Source organism: Amblyomma mixtum, chromosome 7 (genome assembly GCF_055824585.1).
Source record: "Amblyomma mixtum isolate Tamu chromosome 7, ASM5582458v1, whole genome shotgun sequence".
NCBI classification, from domain to species: Eukaryota; Metazoa; Arthropoda; class Arachnida; order Ixodida; family Ixodidae; genus Amblyomma; species Amblyomma mixtum.
The window spans coordinates 86,399,709-86,426,370 of NC_143018.1; the positions used below are offsets into that span (position 1 = coordinate 86,399,709).

Genomic DNA, 26,662 nt, shown 5'->3' on the forward strand with positions numbered 1-26,662 from the left:
GCTATGGTGAGAGTCACATTTCGAAAAGGGCAAACATACAGAGAATTTCTTTTACGCGAAAATAAACGCCACCCTCGAGAACTAAGATTTTTATTCCCAATAAATATAGCCACTTGGTATTATCTAATGCGGAGAGCTGATTTGTGGTATGCTCGATAATCCGGGTGTAGATTTCGTACACCTAAGGTGATCATTAAAATGCGTATTATCTTTGTTTTATTAGTTTTATATTGTTTTGTACGCCGGTAATTTATTATTTGCTACTATAGTCAAAGCCCTCGCACACGTTGAAACCGTGGTCCAAGAAATGACGAGAAGTCTATCTGCTTTTTTTTTTGTTTTCAAGCCTTGAATATTTACTGCGAGGTGCTATGGAGGGACATTTAGATTGATGCTGTTTTGTTAATCATATATTGTGTTCGCTAGACCTACGTTATTCACGCAGTCCAATGATCCAGCAATATCCAGAACGAAGAAAACAGTATCTCTCCAATGTTATACGAAGCCCTTTCAGAGTAAGCGTGTAGTCAGTGGTTGTCAGAGAATACAAAAGCAGACTAGTAATCACGATGACCTGTACGGTTACCAAGGAAAGCAATGAATAAATTATGAGACCTCTTCAAAATTTTCGATAAAGAAATGGCCTGAGTGGCATATTGTTGGTTGGATTTTAAACATGGCTTGTCACAACTCATTAAGTTACCGTAGGCTAGCTTTCGAGGCTGAGAAAAGGTTACACTCTTATCGTTATTTGAGTGTTACTTTTATCCTTTTTGAAAAGCAGCCGTTTCTGCAGCGCAATGGAATTTACATAAGGACCCTTGTGGCTCCTATTTTATGTGATATTTTGTTACCTTATGTTGATCGCCTTTTGTAGGAGGCTTTTATCGGAGGCCCGGTTTTAAAGGTTTTTAGATATGTCGACGACTTTTTAACCTTTTTAAAAACCCCTTTTAAGTCAATCATTGAGGATTCCGTTGGTGATGTCTTAAGAGCTTTTAACGAGCACGGTAAAGGCCTGACCTTTACACATGAACTTCCCCAGAATGGTGAGATACGCTTTTTAGACCTGAGGTTGAGGTTTGGTGCGGGACACACCTGTTGGGCGTATTTTCCACGCGCGAAGAAGGAACTCTTGCAATATGATTCGTCCCACTCTAAGACCGTTAAGAGAGCAGTATCAATGCTCTCCCTTGAATCCGCGCTTCGGAAATCGTGTCCGCACAAGATGCATGGCAGTTTCAACCATCAGGTGCGCAGGGTTTTGGCCGCAGGCTTCCCTTGCTCGGTCCTTACGGCAGTAGCCGAAACCCTCCTGAAGAAGTTTCGCCCTCGACGAAACGTGGCTGCAACTGAACGCGGAAAGCCCAAACCTGAGGATGCCTTATATTCATAAGGTGTCACATAATCTCAAAAAAGCCGCCACGGTGGCTCAGTGGTTATGGTGCTCGGCTGCTGACCCGAAAGACGCGGGCTCGATCCCGGCTGCGGCGATTCAATTTCTTTTGATGAGAAATTCTAGAGGCCCGTGTACTGTGCGATGTCAGTGCAGGTTAAAGAACCCCAGGTGGTCAAAATTTCCGGAGCCCTCCACTACGGCGTCTCTCATAGCCTTAGTCGCTTTGGGACGTTAAATCCCATAAACCAAACCAAAACTAATCTCAAAAAAGTGGCCAGCAGGCACAAAGTGCCTCTTGTATTCTCCGCGCCAAATAAGTTGGCGAAGCTGTGCCCCCGCATCTGCGGTGACGGTGAGCGCGGTTGCAAAAAGCAACATGAAGAAGCCTTCGTCAGATGTGCTTTAGGAGTGGTTTACAAGATCCTCCTGTCCTGTGGAAAGTGTTATATTGGGCAGACAGGGCGTTGCATCAATGACCGTTTAGGGAGCATGCTCAAAATTTGTTACATCAAGATAAGCTTGCGAATCTAGTTTCGCACGTAATGGGGTGCAGCTGTGCGCCGCGGTTCAAAGAAGCAAAGGTTTTAGGAAGAAGTAAAAGCACAAAATCAAGAGTTATTTTGGAGGCCTTTCATATTCTTAAAAAATCTAGCCAGTGCATCAGTGACCCTTCCATAAGTTTGTACTCGGCTGAGCGAATGTTTTTGGACAACGTCATATAACGTCATGTAACATCCTGGCCCGTTTCTTTTCCGTCTGTCGATTCTCGAACTGTTTCGGTCATATCCCATCCATATCTTTTCGTTTTGTCATTTTCATGTTCTGAGTTATCTACCCTTTCTGGTTCCCTCGCTTTCTTCAGTGACATAATGTGAGCTTAGATAAGTGTGAGCCATCTAAAACTGTTGCCTGGAGCCGCCCAATTGTGCGCATGCGTGTGAAGACTATAAATGTGTTTCTTGCATTTCCAATAAATCAGTTGTTAGTAGCGCTCCGTGTGTGTGGTTTCCTTTCGTTGTGTTTGTCTTTTGCGCTGAACCAAGTTTCAACTCATATCACACATTCTGAACATCTGTTTTTCTGTCGCCATGCGGCACAGATTGGGAGCAGTGCCTGCAAAATCTATGACACCCCAAGTCCGATTTATCTTCGTCAGGAACTAAAAAAATTGTACGATTTATTTATTCATGAAGTGATTTGCGAGTTCATCGTGGTGGTCCCTTCCCAGTTTTGCTTGTGCAGAGTGTGAATTTACTCATCCACCAGCTTGTTCAAGCTCGGGAAGAGCTTGAGCACTACGCTTAAGTACGAGACATTTCTCTTCCGGGCTTGATGACTGTTCCGTCGTATATATACATTTTTGGGACGAGAAATAATTCTTCGAACAGCATCAACTTTCATAAACGCTCGAATACTTGCAGTAATTTACTGCACATGCTGAAACAAACCTAAATTAATGAGTCTTCTACTATTGCTCTTGCAAGAACGCTTGTAAAACGTTCGCGAATGCGAAGTCATCCGCAGACCTGTCTAGAGTGCTCGAACAGAGCACCGATATGTATACTTGTGTGGGTTACGTGTGGTCTGCGGCTCGAAACAGGACCATATGGAGCATGCAAATTTCTGTGGATCATGCTTCATCGCTCATGGCTTCAAAAGCTGTATCAAACCCTCCAGGCAGCGGCGATTGCAATAAAGGTACCACAGACTGCATTGCTCGTGTGTTCTAGACAAGTGTGTTGACGAATGTACATTCCCTTTGTGCAAACAGTAAATACCACGCAACCTCAATGAGTTATTGCAATGTGTAATGCACGCATCAATGATTAGTATGCGCACTGATTTATTTTAAGAGCGTTAGCACTTATTCATCACGTTTCTCGACTTCTGGGGGGTCTGCTACCACCGACCTTCGGCGTTCAATTTTCCAACTCAGAGGAATTCCAGATGGCGGCCCCCATAGTAAATCGATAGAGCAACCCAACTGGTGATTGACTGCTGACGTCATTAGTATATCGAATTGGTGAATGGTGAGGTCACTGATTTTGTGACGCCATAATTAGCTAGTCACATGACTATGTTTAATCGCTTTTAACTCAGTAAATAACAAAGTGTCATAAAACGAATTAGATATTTGGAATTCCCTATATGAGTAGAACAGGTTAGACAGCGAAATTAACTAATGAAGTTAATATTTAATTATGGCTATGCTTACATTTAATTCCTTATAATTAACTAATCGATAACATCATGATCTAAGTAATGGATATGCGTAAAGGGCTCGATCAGTAGGACATGTTAGACACCAGTATTGTGTAATTAGGTAGATATTTACTTATGGTTAGGCTTAACATGGCGGCCATGTCGTCAGCACTCGTCTGCTCACAGTTCCGTACCTCACGGCGACCGGGCACCTACCGCCTTCAGGTAAGGAAAAATAGCCCTCTAAACAGCCGAAAAACTCTTTCGGCCCAAATTGGTCACAAATATCCGACCTCAAAGCGTTAGGCGCCCACTCGCCGCAAGGTATGGGAAAGTAGCCTAATCATGTGGCAGTACATCACATGGACAATAGATGGCGCTACCGAAGAGCTAACGCTCGTTACTTCAACGTCTTCCAGACGGCGCCGGCATTTTTTTTTCCTGAACAAAGCTTCCATTGCCTTTTTTTTTCTAGGCTGCCCTGACATTAAGGACCTCTGCGAAGACTTCGTCATGCATGAGGAACACTACAGGGGGCAGCTACGAGGTGCTCTGCCAATACAAAGAGCCTGCAGGAACGCACTCTAGCTGGCAGGGTCACGCGTGCATGGCGCGAAAAAATAAATCAGTGAAATTTATGTGTGGATTTGCACCTGCCTTAGTTATTAATGTGAAAACGTTACATGGCTCTGTCGCGTCAGCAAAAAGTGTACGCAATTTTGTCAGCACGATTACGTCGTTCTCAGAAGGTGAATGTGTGAAAAATGTGTTTGCATGGGATAGTGTATGATAAAATGTTGCCGGGGAAAACTTAAGCTCTGCCTTCAGGGTAGGACGCGACAGCTTTAGTGGGTTAACGCCCATATTTGCGGAATAGGCATTTCTCTACTTCACATTCGTAGATTTATACCAAAGCCAATGCAATGCCACAAATATTTCAAATTAGCCAATGAGAGCTTTGTCTGCGGCAACTTGAGATGTGCTCCCGTTGGGCCAGAGCTCAGAGCGCCGAGTCCTGCAACGCACAAGCTTTTAGGCGTTCAAACTGCAACGGGCCCCATGACGCCTCGTCTAGATTGCCTTCACATAAAAGACGAGCGTGCCATCCTCAAGCAAATGGTTGGGCGCGCTCCACGCACCGCGAACCTGCTGCGACTGTTCGGAAAAGGTGTTCTCGCCGCAAAACGAATTCCACAGAGGCTGCTGCCAAAAGCAGCGCCACTGACGCGCCCATGGCATCTTCAACTCAACCGCCGCCTGCGCCCCTACCTCCAAGTGTGCCTTGTCAGCGCATTATGGTCTAAAATGGTCAGAACTCGTCGAGTGCTCATGCTTGGCCAGCGCTTACACCATTGCGTCCTAATAAACCTCTTCAGTGTAAGCTCGCATCATCGAGCTGCACAGTTGTCACAAACCGGCTCCCAGAACAATATCCCCAAGCCGATGTGATACTAAGGACGATGGTCAATGCCATTCGACCTCTGCTACAGGCCCTGCTAACCTCAACCGCTCAAAGCGTCTTACTGGTGGAGGTAGGCTCTCTGGGTACAGCGCTTCAACATCTTTAGAACATAATGGCTCGACACCTTACAAGGTTTCATGAGAAAGTCACAGGCGCTACGCTCTTAGAGTGGAACGCAAGAGGCCCGAAGTGACGAATTTCAAGTTGCCGACAATATGTTTTCAGCAACCACTTCCCGATACTCCTCATCTCCGATCCTAACTTATCCCAAGCAATCAAGCTTTCCTGGTACGGGCCTTTTTTCTCCCCCACACGCGACGGGCCTAGCAAACTTCTGGTTACCTCCGCACCGACATGACGTACGTTTGCTGCCAAGTTCATCCCCACGATGGTAATCAGTAGACGTGTTTGAGCCAAGAAAGGAACCATAGAGTTCACACTGATTACCTCGTATGTGTCCCCCTCCTCTCAGTTGGACTGAGAGAGTCTGAAGCCACCATGGAGGCAAACCAGGCTCCTTGCATTACTAGTGGCGATTTCAACGCCCACCACCTGCTGTGGGGAAGTCCTACACTTAACGCCAGAGGAAGGGATATCACCTTACTTCGCTTCAGAAAATGAACTTTGTGTAATGAATGACGGCAGCCTGCTACCTATTCAGGCTGCTCCTACAGCAGTTGCCTGAACCTGACGTTAGTTTCGCGGACACTGCACGAGCGTGTCCGGTGGCTTGATGATGTGGAGACCCATAAGAGTGACCACATGCGCATTGACCTCCAGATTGCTGGACTTGAGGCGTCCGGCCGAACTAAATCCGCGCACATCGGCTGGACTGTATGTTACTCATATATGGAGGAGACGTTCAAATATACCCTCGCTAATAGTTTGGAGGACACCATAGCAAATACAATGAAGGCTGCAAGAGGCTACGTTATGTCAACTAGAACACCTATTGAGTTCGATATAGAATTGGACGACGTACGTGCAATTCGTATTAACACCTCTTTTTCGGCTACATGTTGGATACTTCAATTAGAGGAAAACTGGCGCCAAACCATGAACACCACAAGAGAACAACGCAGACGAGATACAAGCGTTTGTGTCTCGTCTTCGTTGTTCTCTTGTGGTGTGCTGATGTGGTGTGCACCCATACCGGAAAAGACAACAATAAGAATTTTGGGCATGTGGGTTCAATCCAACCAGCGCAGTACTCACATTTTTACATTACTGAAAGCAGCAACGCTACAAGTCGCACGCATGATTACCCGCATCACCAACAGGCGACATGGCATGCGTGCAGAGGACACACTAAAACTAGTAAGAAGCCTAGTAGTTAGTCGAATAACGTACAGCCTACCCTACCAGTGCCTCAACAAAAACGAAATACAACAAGCGGATGCCCTGCTACGCAAAGCGTATAAGACAGCGCTCCGACTACCACGCTACACGTCTACAGAAAAACTCATGGCCCTGGGATTACATAACACCTTTGAGGAGCTACGAGAGGCGCAGCTTGAGTCGCAAAAACTCAGGCTGTTGCAAACAGCGACTGGAAGAGCGCTCCTGCAGAGGCTCGCATACCGCGAGCAGATGCGAGAAATGTCGAGGACGGCAACGATCCCCGACGAGCTTCGCAAGACCCTCAAGGTAGCTCCAACACCAAAAAACATGGATCCCAACCTCCATCGAGGCACAAGAGAAGCGAGGGCCGAATTCATTGAGAAAACATACGCTCCTCAAGCCACGACCATGTATACAGACGCGTCTCGGAGAGGAGGAGATACCAAAATCGCTGTAGCGGCGGTGGTCGATTCGTCATTACGCGAAATGACCAGTGCGTCTCTCCGAGGCTGCACAGCTGCAGAGTCCGAGGAAGTAGCCGTTGCTCTAGCGGTGCCGGAGGGCTATAGAACCGGGCGGTCACTAACAATACTCGCGGACTCTCAAACAGCCTGCCGAAATTACATGAATGGCAGGATAGGTCGTCACGCGCTCCGTATACTCCTCGCAGCGAGCGACAGAATTAAAAACCAGGAAGAACAAAACGACAAGATCCCACACACAATTGTGTGGGTACCGGGGCACACGGGGGTGGCAGGGAACAAGAGGCCGACAGGATAGCTCGAGGATACATTACTTTCCGAGCATCCGACGAGACCGCGGAACTCGCCCCAGCACCCAGGGAATATTCGGCCATACTACAAAACTATAGAGGCAGAAGAATTCGATATCCCCCACCGCACAAATCTCTCAGCAGAGAGGAGGCTGTCACTTGGAGACAATTACAAACAGGCTCTTTCCCAAACCTACATATACTAAACAAAATGCACCCTACGATATACACGGACAAATGCCCCTGGTGCGACGAAAAACCTACTCTATACCACATCACATGGGCCTGCCAAAACATAGACGTGGTCCCCAAAATACAAAACCCGAGTGCGGAGCAGTGGGAGACTCTGCTGTCCAGCGACCGCTGTGAAGACCAACAAGGTCTGGTACAGCGAGCTCGACGGGCGGCAGTGGCCAGCGGGGCCCTGGACTGAGGGCAACCGACCACTGATTAGAGGCGGACGACTTCGACAGAGAAGGTTCCTGGGGGTAGAACCAAGACGTCTCTGAAGATGCCCCAAACCGCAGGAAAAACCATTAGTGTAAATAAAGTTTTCCCTTCCTTCCTTACGATCGTAGATGAATAAAAAAAAAAGTTGCTCAATATTTATGTAAACACGTGGGTGCAAACCACTATCACGCAATGGGCTTCGCTGTCGATGCTAATATATTGTCACGCAGTGCTGATTGTAGCTCTGTGAGCAGGAAAACAACGAGAATATCTTCCAAACGAACATCTTCATTTAAGCTGTCTTGCGCCCGCAAAAAACTTAATGACTCGGTGGCTGCGTGGCAACAGGCGTGCTCGGCTGTCGTCGAGCAGAATTCCCTCCGCCCCGTGCTCAATTTAAAGCTGATAGCGAACTTTAGAGACACAGCGCTCAAAGTTATTACAGCATTCTGAAACAAGGTAGAATCGGCTCCGCCTGGCTGCGAACAATCGAGATCGACCTAGTTGCGTCTTTCATCACAAACAAAGCGATAAAGCGTTGTGCCGGCAGCTTCGAAGAATGAATATACCAACGCGACGAAGATAGGCGGCAATATACAACACCGACAGAATTCAGTTGACATACAGTTGCGTAATCGGTTTCCATGATGCGCCGACTCTTCTGCGGACCCTTGGACTGCTTCGTCAACAGCAGCGAATAAATCATAGTTCATTACCCATGGCGCCGTTGTCAGCGATGGCTCTCGAGAAAGCGAGCGCAGATAGAGGTTCCCGTTGTATCCGTGCGGGTCTCGCGGCACCGTTCGCGATTTCGAAGGTTACGAGCAGAAAACCAAACATCACAGTAGCTGTCTCAGCACCGACATCACTAACACATAAAGCAACACGACGTCAAACCTGTCTGTGAACGGCGCCGCAAAGCAGGCGACAACGCCCGAGACAGCGGGACTGACGGAGTTCGAGAAGCACGCAAAGGTTGAGGGATGGTTTCCAAGGCGTCGCGGGTGAGAAATTCAAAAGGGATAGGAAGAGTACGATCTTTTCCCCGTTCAGAAACTTTTTGCGGTCAGATCTTGTTGTCTATTACTGACGCTAGCGCCAATTCCTCCTCCAACTGCGTTCACAGTGGTTGGAGGCGCAGTTAGGGCTTCAGCGGAGGTTTCTCCAATTAGCCGGGATGGAAGTTGCTCGCGCTTTCCTCCCGGTGGCTTAGCTACATATCATAATTTCCTAAAAATAAGGGAGAGGATTGTCCAGACAGGTTGCCTAGTTTTCAACAGTGCAGTAGTGTAGTAGGATCTTTTTTGCCTCAATTTAGCCCACAACACCGAAAAGTCATTCAGTTTTTTCCGCTAGATGACGTTAGTTTTCTCGATTGTTATTGCAATGTCCAGCCTCTGGCAGTGAATCAGACGGTGGAAAGGCGCTTCGCAATGGCAAGAAATAACGGGTCAGCCTCAAGCCCAGTCCCAGTGAATCTAAAACTCGTCTCTCTTCTGAGTACATGGTGGTTGAAAGACTAACCAGACGTGGTACCAGAATCCAAACACAAGTCCATTCATTCCTGTAAACGCGGTGACAACGAAACCTACACATCTCAAAATTTTCGCATTTAGCAGCTCAGTAGCTTTCACTCCAAAAACTTTCGTGGCTTCGAGACAATCACTTCGGCGCAGTATGCTTGTTCGCGTTCTGAAGTTCATGCCTCCTATTGTCTTTCGGGTGTAAAGGGTAAATACTATGGCTAACTTATATCTTCAGTGTGTTTTTATAGCAATTTGTCATGCGATAAAATTTTCAAACACAACATGTTAAAACATTTAAACTACTCTACGGCTTTGCTTATTCATAATTACGTGTCTAATGCCATTTTAACAATGACGGAAATGTCAAGCGCTCCGATCAATTTGTACATTCCCCTGTATTAAAGCATTAGTCGCAAAATTCAATGTCTTTGTGGGCTTCGCAGTTTCGCAAACGTGCAGGCCTCATTCCACAACAGCACGTCCAGTACCGAGAGAGATCACAGCGGGAATTCGCCTGGAATGGACGCCAAGATGGCGGCCACTTTGAAGGATCTGGATTGGTTGCGGAGCCTCTCGGAGCTGCCCGTGGTTGTCAAGGGTGTTCTCACCGGTGAGTAGTGAATTTCAGGCGCAGGCCACCGAAGTGAGACATGTTTCATTTTAGAGAAAATTAATTCTTTTATAGATTTTTATACTAAAACAACGAAGCTATGAGAAGAGCGAAGTCGGGTATTACAATATTGAATTCTGAGCGCCGTCATTGTCGCAATCGGCTTTTCCAGATTCACTGTTATTATGAAGCCCGTTAGTCGCAACGTTGGTCAACTGCGTACAAACAGCAGCTTCCGTTACTGCTCGATTAATTATTTAATGTATTGTCATGCAATGCATCTCAGGATACTGCAGTGACCGGAAGGCGGTGCCACAAAATTATGCAAAAATCGCGATGTGGACCCCTTCTGTCAGGCGCATCTGCAGTACCTACGCCTAAACTACCTTTACTACAGTTGGCCTATTTAACACTGCACCCCACTCAATGTACCGGCTGGCAGGCCTCAACGGGCGGCAACCGCACGCGTACGGCCCCAACCTAAGCCCATCCCACTCTTTGCGGGAGGACGCTCCGCTAGCCGCCAACCCGATGAACCAGCGAAGACTGGTCACCCGGGGTCTTCCCGGGGTGCAACTGATGTCTATTCTTCCTCGTCCTTTATTTCGCTGTAGCCGAGGCAGCACTGGCAGCGTACCGCCACGGGGCCTCCGCTGTCATTGTATCCAACCACGGCGGACGCCAGCTCGACGGAACCCCGGCCACGGTGAGTGCATGAGAAAGAAAAACGCCGATTGTTTACGAACACCTGAAGCGTAACTACAAAGAAAAAATGAGTATGAGACGATAGTAGAACTGTTACAAAACAATTCCACTACCTCCAAAGCATCATGTTGCCTGGTTGAGATCAAAATGAAGGAAGCACTTGAACTCTCTACTGGGCAGCTAAGTTGTGTCTGCTACCCCATCCTGTTAAAAGTGATGAAAACTCACTTCTACAATCTTCACTGCCGGAAACAACTTGACATCAACTTCACATCTTAGCCTGAAAAATCTATTGAGGTAACTAAAGAGGCTATGTGCACTACAGTAGACTTCTTTTCTACAGACTCCAACCAATGTTTATTCTGGGAACATCGAGTCGTCCTAAGTAGTGATTAACAATTGTAGTTTCTCGTATATCATTACAAACTCTTTTCTTCCACTCATGTGTGATACAAGACACAATTATTACGCGTATACAATCTGTCCAGCCAGCCACTTTTAACTACGGACATCCGAAAAATTCTTGCTTCTCCAAATATTACCAGTTTAAATCTGTGCATCGCCTTCTTATGAAACTGTGTTCTGAAGCACTGCTCCTTGTGTGCGCTATTTCCAGTGCACAATCATTGATTCCTAATCTTTTCTTGTCGAGGGTAGCGTTGCAGGGAAGTTCGTGTTTTTACGCCCTCTGTTCCCTTTTTCTATCTCGGCAAAGCGCTCCACTTTTTAGTAGAATAGCGCTACTATCCGCATTTTGCGTATCTCGAGAAATCTTAAATACATCCCTAAAGTCTCTGATAGCGATTTAGTTAAAGGCAATAAAATTCTTATTTTGAAGGCCTTTATATTCAACGCCTTTAGTCAAATCTCCTTAGGGTGAAATTGTGCAGGGTAAATGCTTTTCGAGTAACGGTCCTTGGTGAAGGCCTTTAGGTCGAAGATCTTTATGGTAAACGCTTTCAACCTAAAGCTTTATCATTTGTTTTGACATCACCCGTGACCATAACTTGGCCTTTGACCTTGACCTTTGACATCGTCAAATGTCAAAGATAAGTGCTACTGCACGATATTCCGCGCATATACGTGCTAAAGCGTCTGCTAATTTTTCCTCACACTGTTCCCACAAATTATTTTCATCCCCAACAGCCGGGTTAACACCTCTGCAGGACCAAAGCCTTTTCCGAATGATCCCTAATCAGCAGCGCATTGCAGTAGGTGCTGTGCTCCTCGCACAAACTATCTCACCTCACTTAAGTGTGTGTTACCCCTTCTTATGTTTCTTTCCTCTAGTGTACCCTCGGCCGCGTAACGCTGAGACCGCTCGGCGCATTGTTGGTCTCCCTTGAAGCCTGTGCCCTCCTTTTTACTTCAGCCCCATTGCAAGCTCACGTTTTAATTCTCTAGCCTGTGTTACTCTATGGCTATGGTGCTCGGCTGCTGACCCAAAAGACGCGGGTTCGATCCCGGCCGCAGCGGCTAGAATTTCTTTGGAGGAAAAATTCCAGAGGCCCGTGTGCTGTGCGATGTCAGTGCACGTTAAAGAACCCCAGGTGGTCGAAATTTCCGGAGCCCTTCACTACGGCGTCTCTCATAGCGTTAGTTGCTTTGGGACGTTAAACCGCACAAAACCAAACCTATTTCATGTTAGAGCTATACATTTCCTTTCCAAAGATGACTGTACTGTTCTTGCTCACAGGTCGAACTTGATCAGTAGCGTTCAAACTTTTTTCGCGAGTATTATTGCTATAGCACGTACGCCGCTTGTATATTTACTCTTCAGATATATCGGCAAGTTTCTGTTCATAGTTTATCATATGCAGTCAAATCCACCACAAGCATTTTTATTCCCCCTAAGGTTTTTTTGTCCCGGTCAGATATTTGTCGGGCTACCTATAGCTTCCACCGATGCACTTCTTTCAATAAGCACCACTAGAAAATCTAGGCAAATGGTTTTAGTCTGCGTGCCTGCCATCACATCTCGCATAGCGCTACACATCTAGAACTGTGCCGCGACAAACCTTCATTGCTTGGTACACTCCAGCAATTTCCAACGGTCGTCAGACCATGCAGGTTTGGGCGCAGGAAGCATTTCTAAGATATGTTTCAAATTTTTATAAAAGTAGGCCACCAGTACCAACATTTTACCGCCGCCTGTCATCGTATTCTATGGCTTTTCTCACAGAGATACGAGTGAAAATATCCCATAAAATGCGCGATATTCGCTACTGGTGCCAGATGGGAGCATCTAGTTGGTGACCATGTGTCGAGTTACACTTTAGGATTCCTATGAGAGAAGCCAACAGCCATTCCTATGGTTTAGGATTCCTATGGTAGCCACAGTTCCACTTTTGTTTTCCATGCGCGGCTCGCTACATTTTAGGGCCGAGGCTATCATTTGTCTCCAAAGTGTCCATGGACCTCAGGGAAGCCGATACCTGCTCAATAATCACAGTCGCCGAAAGTACATTGCTTTACTTACGGTCATAGTTGCTGGCGGGATGTCTTTTCTGCCAGGGTGCGCATTTTCGTCGAACAATTATTTTTCTATCTTAAACACTAAATCTTATTGCAAGTTTTCTCTCACCTTTGAAAACATAGCGTTATTGATTTGTTGCGTCCGCAACAGATGGCACCAGCTATACATACAGCGAGTATTTTGTTTATAACTTGAGATAGGTCTCGGTGCAGCCAGAGCAATAGTAGAAAGTCTCTCACTCACTGAGACTGTGTTTCTACTAAACAGTTTGTGTTCGACAGCAAGAATAAGTGTTTGGGGCGGACATAAGCAAAAAGCGCCGTCTAAAACATTTCTCCGGCCTGCAGGAGTGGCAGGTTTCCCTCATGACATAGATTTTTTCAAGAGCGAAATGGTGGGCCCCCGCGCAACTGTTTTTCTCTAGAGGTTATTATACCTGGTGCTTGCTTGTGTCATATTGTTGTTATATTATTTGGTGTCATTGTTTGTGCTACATAGGCGCTAAAGCTGTTTGCTGCCGCCTGTATCAGAGAGCCAAGGCCTAGTCAGGCCTACCGCCTTTTCCTTTGGCTTCCCCTTTCATTTTTAAAGACAATAAACACCAAACCAAACCAAACCAAACCAAACTATTATAGAGTTAGGTGCCTAGTTGCAAACAGAGATTAGTACCTAGTCGCTAGTAATACTAGCTATATGAATTTTTAGAATTTCGAAAACACGATTATCCTCGGCGCTGCGGCTCGACAAAATTTGGCTGCATCGTTCCAAAATACATGCGCTTTCGAAAAGCATGCAGTCAAAGAAACCTTTCCAGTGCACGTAACTAGTCAAAAAAGCCAAATTTTGTTGAGCCACACAGCCAGGGGTAATCGAATTTTCAGAACTCTAAAAAGATATATATTCTTAACGGCAGGCTACAAATCTCTAATTGCAATTAAGCGCCTAATGCTGATCGTTAAAAAGTTAATAAAAATAATTTGTTAACCAGTTTACTACTTAAACAATTCACTGTTTTTCTTAAGCAATATTTTGTGACCTCGAGCATACCTAGAGGTTGGCAAAACTCTAACATTATCTTAATTCATAAGAAAGGAGACGTCAAGGACTTGAAGAATTACAGACCGATCAGCTTACTGTCTGTTGCCGACAAGGTATTTACTAAGGTAATCACTAATAGAGTCAGGACAACCTTAGACTTCAGTCAACCAAATGATCAGGCAGGCTTTCGCAAGGGATACTCAACAATAGACCATATTCACGCTATCAATCAGGTAATAGAGGAATGCGCAGACTATAACCAGCCCCTATATATAGCGTTAATTTATTACGAGAAAGCATTCGACTCAGTACAAACCTCAGCTCTCATGCATGAAATGCGGAATCAGGGTGGAGAAGAGTGTTACGCGAAAATATTGGAAGATATCTATAACGATTGCACAGCTATCGTAGTTCTCCAGCCGCCGCGGTGGCTCAGTGGTTATGGTGCTCGGCTGCTGAGCCGAAAGACGCGGGTTCGATCCCGGCCGCGGCGGCTGAATTTCTTTGGAGGAGAAATTCTAGAGGCCCTTGTACTGTGCGATGTCAGTGCACGTCAAAGAACCCCAGGTGGTCGAAATTTCCGGAGCCCTCCACTACGGCGTCTCGTCTCTCATAGCCTTAGTTGCTTTGCGACGTTATACCCCATAAACCAAACCAAACCAAACCGTAGTTCTCCATCAAGTCAGCGATAAAATTCCTATAAAAAAAGGTGTCAGGCACGGAGACACGATCTCGCCTATGCTAATTACCGCATGTTTACAGGAGGTATTTCGAGGCTTGAAATGGGAACAGTTGGGGATAAGAGTTAATGAAGAATACCTAAGTAATCTGCCATTCGCTGATGATATTGCCTTGCTAAGTCACTCAGGTCATGAGCTGCAAAGCATGGTCAATGAGTTAGACAGGCAGAGGAGAACAGTGTGGCTAAAAATTAACATGCACGAAACCAAAAAAATATTCAACAGTCTAGCAAGGGAACAGCAGTTCGCAATTGGTACCGAGGTGCTGGAAGTAGTAGCAGAATATGTCTACTTAGGGCAGGTAGTGACCGCAGATCCGGATCATGAGAGGGAAATAACTAGAAGAATAAGAATGGGGTGGAGCGCATATGGCAGCTTCTCTCAGATCATGAATGGTAGCTTACGAATACCCCTCTAGAGAAAAGTATACAACAGCTGTATCTTACCGGTACTCACCTATGGGGCAGAAACGTGGAGGCTAACAAAGAGGGTTCAGCTTAAGTTAAGGACAACGCAGCGAGCTCGGAGATCCGAAGCGGGCGGAGTTGGATAGGGAACAAATGCGGGTTAATGGCATCCTAGTCGAAATCAAGAGGAAGAAGTGGGCCTGGCCAGAGCATGTAATGCGAATGCAAGATAACTGCTGATCTTTAAGGGTAACGGAGTGGATTCCAAGTGAAGGCAGCTTAGGAGGTTGCGGCAAAGAGTTAGGTGGGCAGATGAAATTAAGATGGTTGCGGGGATATGGTGGCCGCAACTGGCGAAGGACAGCTTGATTGGAGAGAAATGGGAGTGGCCCTTGCCCTGCAGTGGGCATAGTCAGGCTGATGATGATGATGATGATGATATGGTTTTCCTTGTGTCCGCCAAAACTGGTAATACTGTGCTGGAGAAGCCACATTTTTACCTGAGAAAAAGAAACGTATTTTCAGAATTACTTAATCTGCCCACAAACACCTGGTGTGTATTGACCGTTGCTTGTGTGTGTGTGTGCGTGTGTGTGTGTGTGTGTGTGTGTGTGTGTGTGTGTGTGTGTGTGTGTGTGTGTGTGTGTGTGTGTGTGTGTGTGTGTGTGTGTGTGTGTGTGTGTGTGCGTGCGTGCGTGCGTGCGCGCGTGCGCGTGTGTGTGTGTGTGTGAGTGAGTGAGTGAGTGTGTGAAGTGAGTGAGTGAGTGAGTGAGTGAGTGAGTGAGTGAGTGAGTGAGTGAGTGAGTGAGTGAGTGAGTGAGTGAAGGAATGCACGCATGTATTTTATTACTACATTTGGCTCCCACTTTATTTGTTTTCCGACATCATAGTGGCTGCCAACCTAAACAGAACGACGGAGAGAGAATTCCGATAACGTTCGAATATTGGTTAAATTTGAGTCCTTTTATATGATGATCACTCTTCGCCCCTCATTGTATACCTGATGAATGAATGAGTGCCCTATGCCTTACCCATGTCTTCTTGGCCATTGGTATTCATCAGTGCACAGGCAACCACAGCATTCTTCACTTTTTTTTGTTTATTATTGGGGACATCGGTAAGAGCCTTGGCGAAGAAGAATTGAAAATCAGTTTCGCGAACGACAGCGCTTACGCACTTTACCTAATCTATCGCCTATTCGACTTTCCTGATATTAATCTGGACGAGGTGCACATCATCGGCATATCAGTGAAGCAATCGAAGACACACAGCCGCTCTCAGAAATTAATTCTCTGCCCTGCCGCTTCTAAAACTTCCAGAGCCTCAATGCCCGGGCCAACTCCCCTGTAGGGTATAGGATACATACTGTTACCGTAAACAAGCATGCTGTCGGCCGCGACCTCAATCACCACAATGCATTCCCTGTAACCCACGCTTATTCTTGACAGAGTTACGTAACGCAGCCTGGTTCACTCCGCCCAATCTTGTTGCACTTTAGGCGGCCCTTTACCTATGTGCTGGGCGAGCACTCGACCACCAGGACCATCAGCCGAAACCTCGACCACTTAGTGCCAGGGCACCGTACGGGGCCGTCTAGTAAAGTTATTTTTTTTCTCTGTGTCGCAGATCGATGCATTGCCCGAGGTGGTGGCTGCCGTGGGCGACCGCATGGAGGTGTACCTGGATAGCGGAGTGCGCTCCGGGGGCGACGTGGCCAAGTCACTCTCGCTCGGCGCAAGGGCCGTGTTCGTAGGCAGGCCCGTGCTCTGGGGACTCGCATACGACGTATGCGCATTTTCATGTTCCCCACCAGTTCCAGACTCTGCGAGCGGCGCAACATAGCCTTAGTCGCTTTTGCGCCATAAAACCACACGCCAACTGTTTCCAGCTTCAGCTCTGTGGCAGAAATGCCCTTAGTATAAAAAAGCGAGACGAGACAGGGCTGGACTAAGCGCAACAGTTCCAGGCCTCTTATGTCTTCTAGAAGTATGCAGTCCACTGTGTGACGATTTGGGCATACTGGATCATCTTGAGCGAACTCTGCGAGCACTGCAAACAGAACCTTTCTCAGCAGCTGTAGAGGTCCTTATGCTCTGTATATCCGCGCGAAAAAAAAAGTATAAATACGCACTTCTAGCTTCAGAAGCGTCCTCACGGCTACCGCGTCAGACAGACCGCACTAATCGGAGAGATGGGCCAGTTTTGAACATCTGAAGATGCAGAGAAATTACTAATTCGCCAGAGTTACACTGATTCTACCAGTATAAATAGCGCCCCATAAAACCTGTGTGTCGAAATAAGTGCTTTTATTGTGCCAAACTTCTCATGTCTACTCACTGTCACATGGCCACCTGCTTGTTTGACTCTCGGCGGAGCACGCAGCAGCTTTGTGCCTCAACTTTCTCCATGTCTGTGATCCAGTGTTCGCAATTACTAAGTACGGCGTTCTATATGGCACCGACTCTCGATGTTTGTGTCCATATTTATACAGATTAGAAACAAAAGGAGCAAGACGGCCCCAAAAGCTTGATTCCCAACTCATAGTGGACGACACCATCTGTTGAATTTCGCTAATTGGCTTTATGAAGGAACTATAGAGGGATACAACTCAAAAGTGGAGCCTCAAATGTGCCCCGAAAGCATGACCTCCGGCTACTGACGTGTACCGATTGTCATATTCTCTAAGTTAGCCGCATTCCATCGAGGAATTTGCCATTCATTTCCGATGTCACTCTCAGGGATCAGGTGCAAAGACGTGAGAACCACTCGATGCTATTGGTGGCATGGCATCCTTTCACGGGCATTCACCGCTGCATGCTTGAGTTGTATCCGACTACACGTCAGTCAGAATTCACCTAAGCGCAAGAAAAAGTGCAAAGAGAAAGACACACAACTTTCACAGAATATTCGCAGTTGGATGCTTATGTTGTTTGCGGAACGTTCACAGAACGAAAATACAATACAATAAAATGCCGAAGATAGTAGATTATCGAAACTCCGTCAGGAATAAATACTCAAAATGGGGAATCTTGGATCTCGGTAAAGCAATACGTGGCGAAAATTGTTCCTACTCCAAGGCTCAAAACAAACCACCGTATGCCCTCGTTACTCGATCAACCACGCAAGCTAACTAAGCCATCTTATGCTTATCGGGCGCAACAAATGCTGATTTGTACCACCGGAAATGATTTGGAGTAACGTGCACTGCAAACTCTGAGGTGGTGTTCAGTTAGGCGCAGCTTTATTCTTGATCCTGAAAGACGCTGGCTTTGGTCTGTTTCTCAACCACAGTTGGGCAGGTGCTGCGTCAAATACTGAGTGAACAGAAGTGACGTACAACGAGAATGGTTGGTACAGCCGGAGTAGTCACTTAATGATTCAGGTTTTATTCTCATTCTAAATTCAAAATCGTTAGTTTGATGACTTGCTTAGCTTGCGTATATGTCCAATATTCGCGGACAAAAACTTTGAAAATTGAATGTCATGGAAATATTGAAGGTAATGATCTATTCTTCTGACATTTTTCTTTGAAAGTGTTTCCATTGACTGCATAGAGCAGTTAAGACTGCCTTAGAAAGCCAATGGGGAACGCTTTTGACGACAGCAAAAACGTTCACAGAATAAATTCAAGAATGCCATCGGGCGATCTGCGAATAGTTTATTGTGATAGTGGTATCTTACATCATATGAAAAAATTGCGTTCATAAGCAGTTGCCCGCTGAAAAATTCTTTTGTCCCGAATTGTTGGGTATGACATGCCTGTATTGTACAAGGCTTGTGTTTCCTGGCATGCACTAGGATTCCTCTGAGATAAATCGGGTGAGCGGGCCATTAGGATCAGGAAACCACAGCGTCACAGTATTTGGGCTTATCAAGGAATGTTTCGCTCGAATGAAGAAAGAAAAATTATAGAATGGAGGCAGTACACTATGTTGAAGAAGAGACTACAACTTATGCTGTCAGCAAACACGTAGCTCGAAGTCGGCGACGAGGTAGCGATGCAGTTTTGTCTTCAGAGTCGCAATGAGCCTATTGGTTGGCAAAACAATTTCGGTAAGAGCACTGCCGTTTGGAATGATTTTTAGAACCTAGTAATGAGAGAATAATATTATGAAAGGAACGCCGGTAAAGCCTCTTACCAGCCGGAACTCTGAGAAGTCATACAAGGCAAAATTCTGTTTTGAGTCACGAACTCGATTATTTACAGATTGCCGCATATGAGTGCAGCTGCTATATCGCACGGAATGACTTCTTGTTTTCAGTGTCATACTCTACAATCACTAATTGGTAGTTCAAACTGTGTACCCAAGCCTACTATTCTTCCGTCCGGTCTTGCGCGGGTGTAAAAAATGTTCAAGGCAGATATTGCGCTAAAGTTAAGGCAAATTTCATAGTTACTTTTTTTTGGAATAAGTCCTTTTGTTGAATGCGAAGTAAAGTTAGTACTGTATAGATTCAAATGATCGACAACAGGCGCTAGTTCGCGCTGTCGCTAGCACGTACACTGATTACCACACCTGCAAGGTGACGCCCAATTTTTTCGCTTCGCAGGGTACCCAAGGTGTTGCAAAGGTATTGAACATTTTGAAAGAAGAGCTGGAGCGCACCATGCGGCTACTAGGTGAGGGACTTTTCATTTTATTTAGCGTTCCTGCCCGAACTTCGTTTCCAGTTTGATGTTCTTCCAGCCAGATATGCTATTCCGCAGAGGCCTTACCTCCTCATTCAACAATTGTTAATGGTAGTTATCCTCCTCATGAATAGGCATTTCACCCCTGTGCTATGTCCACAGATCGTCGTGCCCGGGGCGCCGCTGGTAGCCGCCTGTACGTTCTGTTGTTGAGTGTGGGTTCGCGGGTTAACATTCATGTCGAAGCAAGCATGTTTCACAGGTACAGCTGCTAAAGCCACCTCTCCCCTTTATATGGCGTCGTTTACGTTGGCATTTTAACACATGACGTCATGACAAAATCCCCCGGCGTTTGTTTCGAACACAACAGCGACACTCCTTAACGCCACGGGTTCCAACTCTTCCCTATTATAGCCCTGCCCCCGTCGCTGCGTCTGTTACACCATACGCGTGCCTTGAGTGAATGAATAATAATGAAAGGATAAGCGGTCGTACGTAGCACGCGTGACGCACTGTAGGGCGTGACTAAGGCCTACCCTAACCCCGACCCTTCTCCCCCTCCCACTTTAGCCACACACAACCGCTTGCAGCTTCCACATCTTATGAATAGTTACTGACAACGGCTACTCTACAATTATGAAAGCAGAAGACCGATAACTAATCAATAAGCATGAATCGGAATGATATGACTCCACCTCGGCTATGGTGAGAGTCACATTTCGAAAAGGGCAAACATACAGAGAATTTCTTTTACGCGAAAATAAACGCCACCCTCGAGAACTAAGATTTTTATTCCCAATAAATATAGCCACTTGGTATTATCTAATGCGGAGCGCTGATTTGTGGCATGCTCGATAATCCGGGTGTAGATTTCGTACACCTAAGGTGATCATTAAAATGCATATTATCTTTGTTTTATTAGTTTTATATTATTTTGTACGCCGGTAATTTATTATTTGCTACTATAGTCAAAGCCCTCGCACACGTTGAAACCGTGGTCCAAGAAATGACGAGAAGTCTATCTGCTTTTTTTTTGTTTTCAAGCCTTGAATATTTACTGCGAGGTGCTATGGAGGGACATTTAGATTGATGCTGTTTTGTTAATCATATATTGTGTTCGCTAGACATACGTTATGTTATTCACGCAGTCCAATGATCCAGCAATATCCAGAACGAAGAAAACAGCATCTCTCCAATGTTATACGAAGCCCTTTCAGAGTAAGCGCGTAGTCAGTGGTTGTCAGAGAATACAAAAGCAGACTAGTAATCACGATGACCTGTACGGTTACCAAGGAAAGCAATGAATAAATTATCAGACCTCTTCAAAATTTTGGATAAAGAAATGGCCTGAGTGGCATATTGTTGGTTGGATTTTAAACATGGCTTGTCACAACTCATTAAGTTATCGTAGGCTAGCTTTCGAGGCTGAGAAAAGGTTACACTCTTATCGTTATTTGAGTGTTACTTTTATCCTTTTTGAAAAGCAGCCGTTTCTGCAGCGCAACGGAATTTACATAAGGACCTTTGTGGCTCCTATTTTATGTGATATTTTGTTAGCTTATGTTGATCGCCTTTTGTAGGAGGCTTTTATCGGAGGCCCGGTTTTAAAGGTTTTTAGATATGTCGACGACTTTTTAATCTTTTTAAAAACCCCTTTTAAGTCAATCATTGAGGATTCCGTTGGTGATGTCTTAAGAGCTTTTAACGAGCACGGTAAAGGCCTGACCTTTACGCATGAACTTCCCCAGAATGGTGAGATACGCTTTTTAGACCTGAGGTTGAGGTTTGGTGCGGGACACACCTGTTGGGCGTATTTCCCACGCGCGAAGAAGGAACTCTTGCAATATGATTCGTCCCACTCTAAGACCGTTAAGAGAGCAGTATCAATGCTCTGCCTTGAATCCGCGCTTCGGAAATCGTGTCCGAACAAGATGCATGCCAGTTTCAACCATCAGGTGCGCAGGGTTTTGGCCGCAGGCTTCCCTTGCTCGGTCCTTACGGCAGTAGCCGAAACCCTCCTGAAGAAGTTTCGCCCTCGACGAAACGTGGCTGCAACTGAACGCGGAAAGCCCAAACCTGAGGATGCCTTATATTCATAAGGTGTCACATAATCTCAAAAAAGCCGCCACGGTGGCTCAGTGGTTATGGTGCTCGGCTGCTGACCCGAAAGACGCGGGTTCGATTCCGGCTGCGGCGATTCAATTTCTTTTGATGAGAAATTCTAGAGGCCCGTGTACTGTGCGATGTCAGTGCACGTTAAAGAACCCCAGGTGGTCAAAATTTCCGGAGCCCTCCACTACGGTGTCTCTCATAGCCTTAGTCGCTTTGGGACGTTAAACCCCATAAACCAAACCAAAACTAATCTCAAAAAAGTGGCCAGCAGGCACAAAGTGCCTCTTGTATTCTCCGCGCCAAATAAGTTGGCGGAGCTGTGCCCCCGCATCTGCGGTGACGGTGAGCGCGGTTGCAAAAAGCAACATGAAGCCTTCGTCAAATGTGCTTTAAGAGTGGTTTACAAGATCCTCCTGTCCTGTGGAAAGTGTTATATTGGGCAGACAGGGCGTTGCATCAATGACCGTTTAAGAGAGCATGCTCAAAATTTGTTACATCAAGATAAGCTTGCGAATCTAGTTTCGCACGTAATGGGGTGCAGCTGTGCGCCGCGGTTCAAAGAAGCAAAGGTTTTAGGAAGAAGTAAAAGCACAAAATCAAGAGTTATTTTGGAGGCCTTTCATATTCTTAAAAAATCTAGCCAGTGCATCAGTGACCCTTCCATAAGTTTGTACTCGGCTGAGCGAATGTTTTTGGACAACGTCATATAACGTCATGTAACATCCTGGCCCGTTTCTTTTTCGTCTGTCGATTCTCGAACTGTTTCGGTCATATCCCATCCATATCTTTTCCTTTTGTCATTTTCATGTTCTGAGTTATCTACCCTTTCTGGTTCCCTCGCTTTCTTCAGTGACATAATGTGAGCTTAGATAAGTGTGAGCCATCTAAAACTGTTGCCTGGAGCCGCCCAATTGTGCGCATGCGTGTGAAGACTATAAATGTGTTTCTTGCATTTCCAATAAATCAGTTGTTAGTAGCGCTCCGTGTGTGTGGTTTTCTTTCGTTGTGTTCGTCTTTTGCGCTGAACCAAGTTTCAACTCGTATCACACATTCTGAACACCTGTTTTTCTGTCGCCATGCGGCACAGATTGGGAGCAGTGCCTGCAAAATCTATGACACCCCAAGTCCGATTTATCTTCGTCAGGAACTAAAAAAATTGTACGATTTATTTATTCCTGAAGTTATTTGCGAGTTCATCGTGGTGGTCCCTTCCCAGTTTTGCTTGTGCAGAGTGTGAATTTACTCATCCACCAGCTTGTTCAAGCTCGGGAAGAGCTTGAGCACTACGCTTAAGTACGAGACATTTCTCTTCCGGGCTTGATGACTGCTCCGTCGTATATATACATTTTTGGGACGAGAAATAATTCTTCGGACAGCATCAACTTTCATAAAGGCTCGAATACTTGCAGTAATTTACTGCACATGCTGAAACAAACCTAAATTAATGAGTCTTCTACTATTGCTCTTGCAAGAACGCTTGTAAAACGTTCGCGAATGCGAAGTCATCCGCAGACCTGTCTAGAGTGCTCGAACAGAGCACCGATATGCATACTTGTGTGGGTTACGTGTGGTCTGCGGCTCGAAACAGGACCATATGGAGCATGAAAATTTCTGTGGATCATGCTTCATCGCTCATGGCTTCAAAAGCTGTATCAAACCCTCCAGGCAGCGGCGATTGCAATAAAAGTACCACAGACTGCATTGCTCGTGTGTTCTAGACAAGTGTGTTGACGAATGTACATTCCCCTTGTGCAAACAGTAAATACCATGCAACCTCAATGAGTTATTGCAATGTGTAATGCACGCATCAAGGATTAGAATGCGCAGTGATTTATTTTAAGAGCGTTAGCACTTATTCATCACGTTTCTCGACTTCTGGGGGGTCTGCTACCACCGACTTTCGGCGTTCAATTTTCCAACTCAGAGGAATTCCAGATGGCGGCCCCCATAGTAAATCGATAGAGCAACCCAACTGGTGATTGACTGCTGACGTCATTAGTATATCGAATTGGTCAATGGTGAGGTCACTGATTTTGTGACGCCATAATTAGCTAGTCACATGACAATGTTTAATCGCGTTTAACTCAGTAAATAACGAAGCGTCATAAAACGAATTAGATATTTGGAATTCTCTATATGAGTAGAACAGGTTAGACAGCGAAATTAACTAATGAAGTTAATATTTAGTTATGGCTATGCTTACATTTAATTCCTTATAATTAACTAATCGATAACATCATGATCTAAGTAATGGATATGCGTACGCTCGATGAGTAGGACATGTTAGACACCAGTATTGTGTAATTAGGTAGATATTTACTTGTGGTTAGGCTTAACACGGCGGCCATGTCGTCAGCACTCGTCTGCTCACAGTTCCGTACCTCATGGCGACCGGGCACCTACCGCCTTCAGGTAAGGAAAAATAGCCCTCTAAACAGCCGAAAAACTCTTTCGGCCCAAATTTGTCACAAATATCCGACCTCAAACCGTTAGGCGCCCACTCGCCGCAAGGTATGGGAAAGTAGCCTAATCATGTGGCAGTACATCACATGGACAATAGATGGCGCTACCGAAGAGCTAACGCTCGTTACTTCAACGTCTTCCAGACGGCGCCGGCATTCTTTTTCCTGAACAAAGCTTCCATTTCCTTTTTTTTCTAGGCTGCCCTGACATTAAGGACCTCTGCGAAGACTTCGTCATGCATGAGGAACACTACAGGGGGCAGCTACGAGGTGCTGTGCCAATACAAAGAGCCTGCAGGAACGCACTCTAGCTGGCAGGGTCACGCGTGCATGGCGCGAAAAAATAAATCAGTGAAATTTATGTGTGGATTTGCACCTGCCTTAGTTATTAATGTGAAAACGTTACATGGCTCTGTCGCGTCAGCAAAAAGTGTACGCAATTTTGTCAGCACGATTACGTCGTTCTCAGAAGGTGAATGTGTGAAAAATGTGTTTGCATGGGATAGTGTATGATAAAATGTTGCCGGGGAAAACTTAAGCTCTGCCTTCAGGGTAGGACGCGACAGCTTTAGTGGGTTAACGCCCATATTTGCGGAATTGGCCTTTCTCTACTTCACATTCGTAGATTTATACCAAAGCCAATGCAATGCCACAAATATTTCAAATTAGCCAATGAGAGCTTTGTCTGCGGCAACTTGAGATGTGCTCCCGTTGGGCCAGAGCTCAGAGCGCCGAGTCCTGCAACGCACAAGCTTTTAGGCGTTTAATCTGCAACGGGCCCCATGACGCCTCGTCTACATTGCCTGCACATAAAAGGCGAGCGTGCCATCCTCAAGCAAATGGTTGGGCGCACTCTACGCACCGCGAACCTGCTGCGACTGTTCGGAAAAGGTGTTCTCGCCGCAAAACAAATTCCACAGAGGCTGCTGCCAAAAGCAGCGCCACTGACGCGCCCATGGCATCTTCAACTCAACCGCCGCCTGCGCCATGTTGGGTCTGGGGCATCCCACCGCTGACGCCACTGTTGGGACTGGGAGTCCGAGCCAGGAAACGGTCGAGGCGACGGTGAGTAAAAGGACGTTTATGTACAGTATGTACAAGGGCTTTTACATGATACAAGGGTCAAGAGCACCACGGGCAGGCACACAGAAGAAGGGCGGCCCCGGCGGCGAGCGTAGCTCCGGCGTGATGGCTCTTCTGCTGCCCGTCTGCTGCTCGGGTTGTTGTTGTTGTTGTGACTGAGAGAAGGATGAAAAGGAAATTGCACGGGCCTGCTGCTCGATCCGAGCCACCACCGCTGCCACGTGCAGACAGAGGAGGCGTCTTTTCTTTCCTATTTCTCTTTCGTCTGCTGCTCGGGTTCAGCGCGGCTCCGTTTTTATAGCCGCTGGTAACGGTTACGGCAGCCAGCCGTTCAAATCCTCCAATCACTGGCCACCGTTCAAATTAGACCAATGGTCGAGAGCCGGCCAGCGTCGGAGGAGTTCGCACCGACGGAGAGGAGGAGAGGAGGAAGGGTCCGTGTCGGCGCCGCGGCGGCGGGATGAGTCACGCTGCATGTCGCGACTTGTCCGAGAAAGTCTGGACCTGCTTTGAGTGCCGGCGGGCGCGCAGCGCTGGTTTAGACAGGCCCGCCAGCGAAATGGGATCTCCGGCACTATAGCTACAGCCACCACCTTCAAGTGTGCCTTGTCAGCGCATTATGGTCTAAAATGGTCAGAACTCGTCGAGTGCTCATGCTTGGCCAGCGCTTACACCATTGCGTCCTAATAAACCTCTTCAGTGTAAGCTCGCATCATAGAGCTGCACAGTTGTCACAAACCAGCCCCCAGAACAATATCCCCAAGCCGACGTGATACTAAGGACGATGGTCAATGCCATTCGACCTCTGCTTCAGGCTCTGCAAACCTCAACCACTCAAAGCGTCTTACTGGTGGAGGTGGACTCTCTGGGTACAGCGCTTCAAGATATTTAGAACACAATGGCTGGACACCTTTCAACGTTTCATGAGAAAGTCACAGGCGCTACGCTCTTAGAGTGGAACGCAAGAGGCCCGAAGTGACGAATTTCAAGTTGCCGGCAATATATTTTCAACAACCACGTCCCGATACTCCTCATCTCCGATCCTAACTTATCCCAAGCGATCAGGCTTTCCAGATACGCGCCCTTTTTCTCCCCCACATGCGGGAGGCGCAGCAAACTTTTGGTTACATCCGCACCGACATGACGTACGTTTGCTGTCCAGTTCATCCCCACAGTGGTAATCAGTAGACGTGTTTGTTTAAAAAAAGTAACCATAGAGTTCACACGGATTACAGCGCATGTGTCCC

The 26,662-nt window shown here is 46.4% G+C and overlaps 2 protein-coding genes across 2 annotated transcripts in view; both read left to right on the forward strand.

Moving 5' to 3' along the window:
* The window catches only part of LOC149336713 (2-Hydroxyacid oxidase 1-like), a 45,810-nt gene extending 41,621 nt beyond the window's left edge, over positions 1-4,189 (forward strand). Inside the window, exon 8 of the mRNA XM_089554217.1 lies at positions 4,077-4,189. Within this exon, the coding sequence (XP_089410343.1) occupies positions 4,077-4,189 (113 nt within the window). The remainder of the gene's footprint in view (positions 1-4,076) is intronic.
* A 5,494-nt stretch (positions 4,190-9,683) lies between these two features.
* LOC149336714 (2-Hydroxyacid oxidase 1-like) lies at positions 9,684-24,643 on the forward strand. The gene is made up of 5 exons (XM_089554219.1): positions 9,684-9,762; positions 10,377-10,468; positions 16,755-16,913; positions 19,680-19,749; positions 24,531-24,643. The coding sequence occupies exons 1-5, from the start codon at positions 9,684-9,686 to the stop codon at positions 24,641-24,643; spliced, it is 513 nt and encodes a 170-aa protein (XP_089410345.1).
* Positions 24,644-26,662: the final 2,019 nt, after the last annotated feature.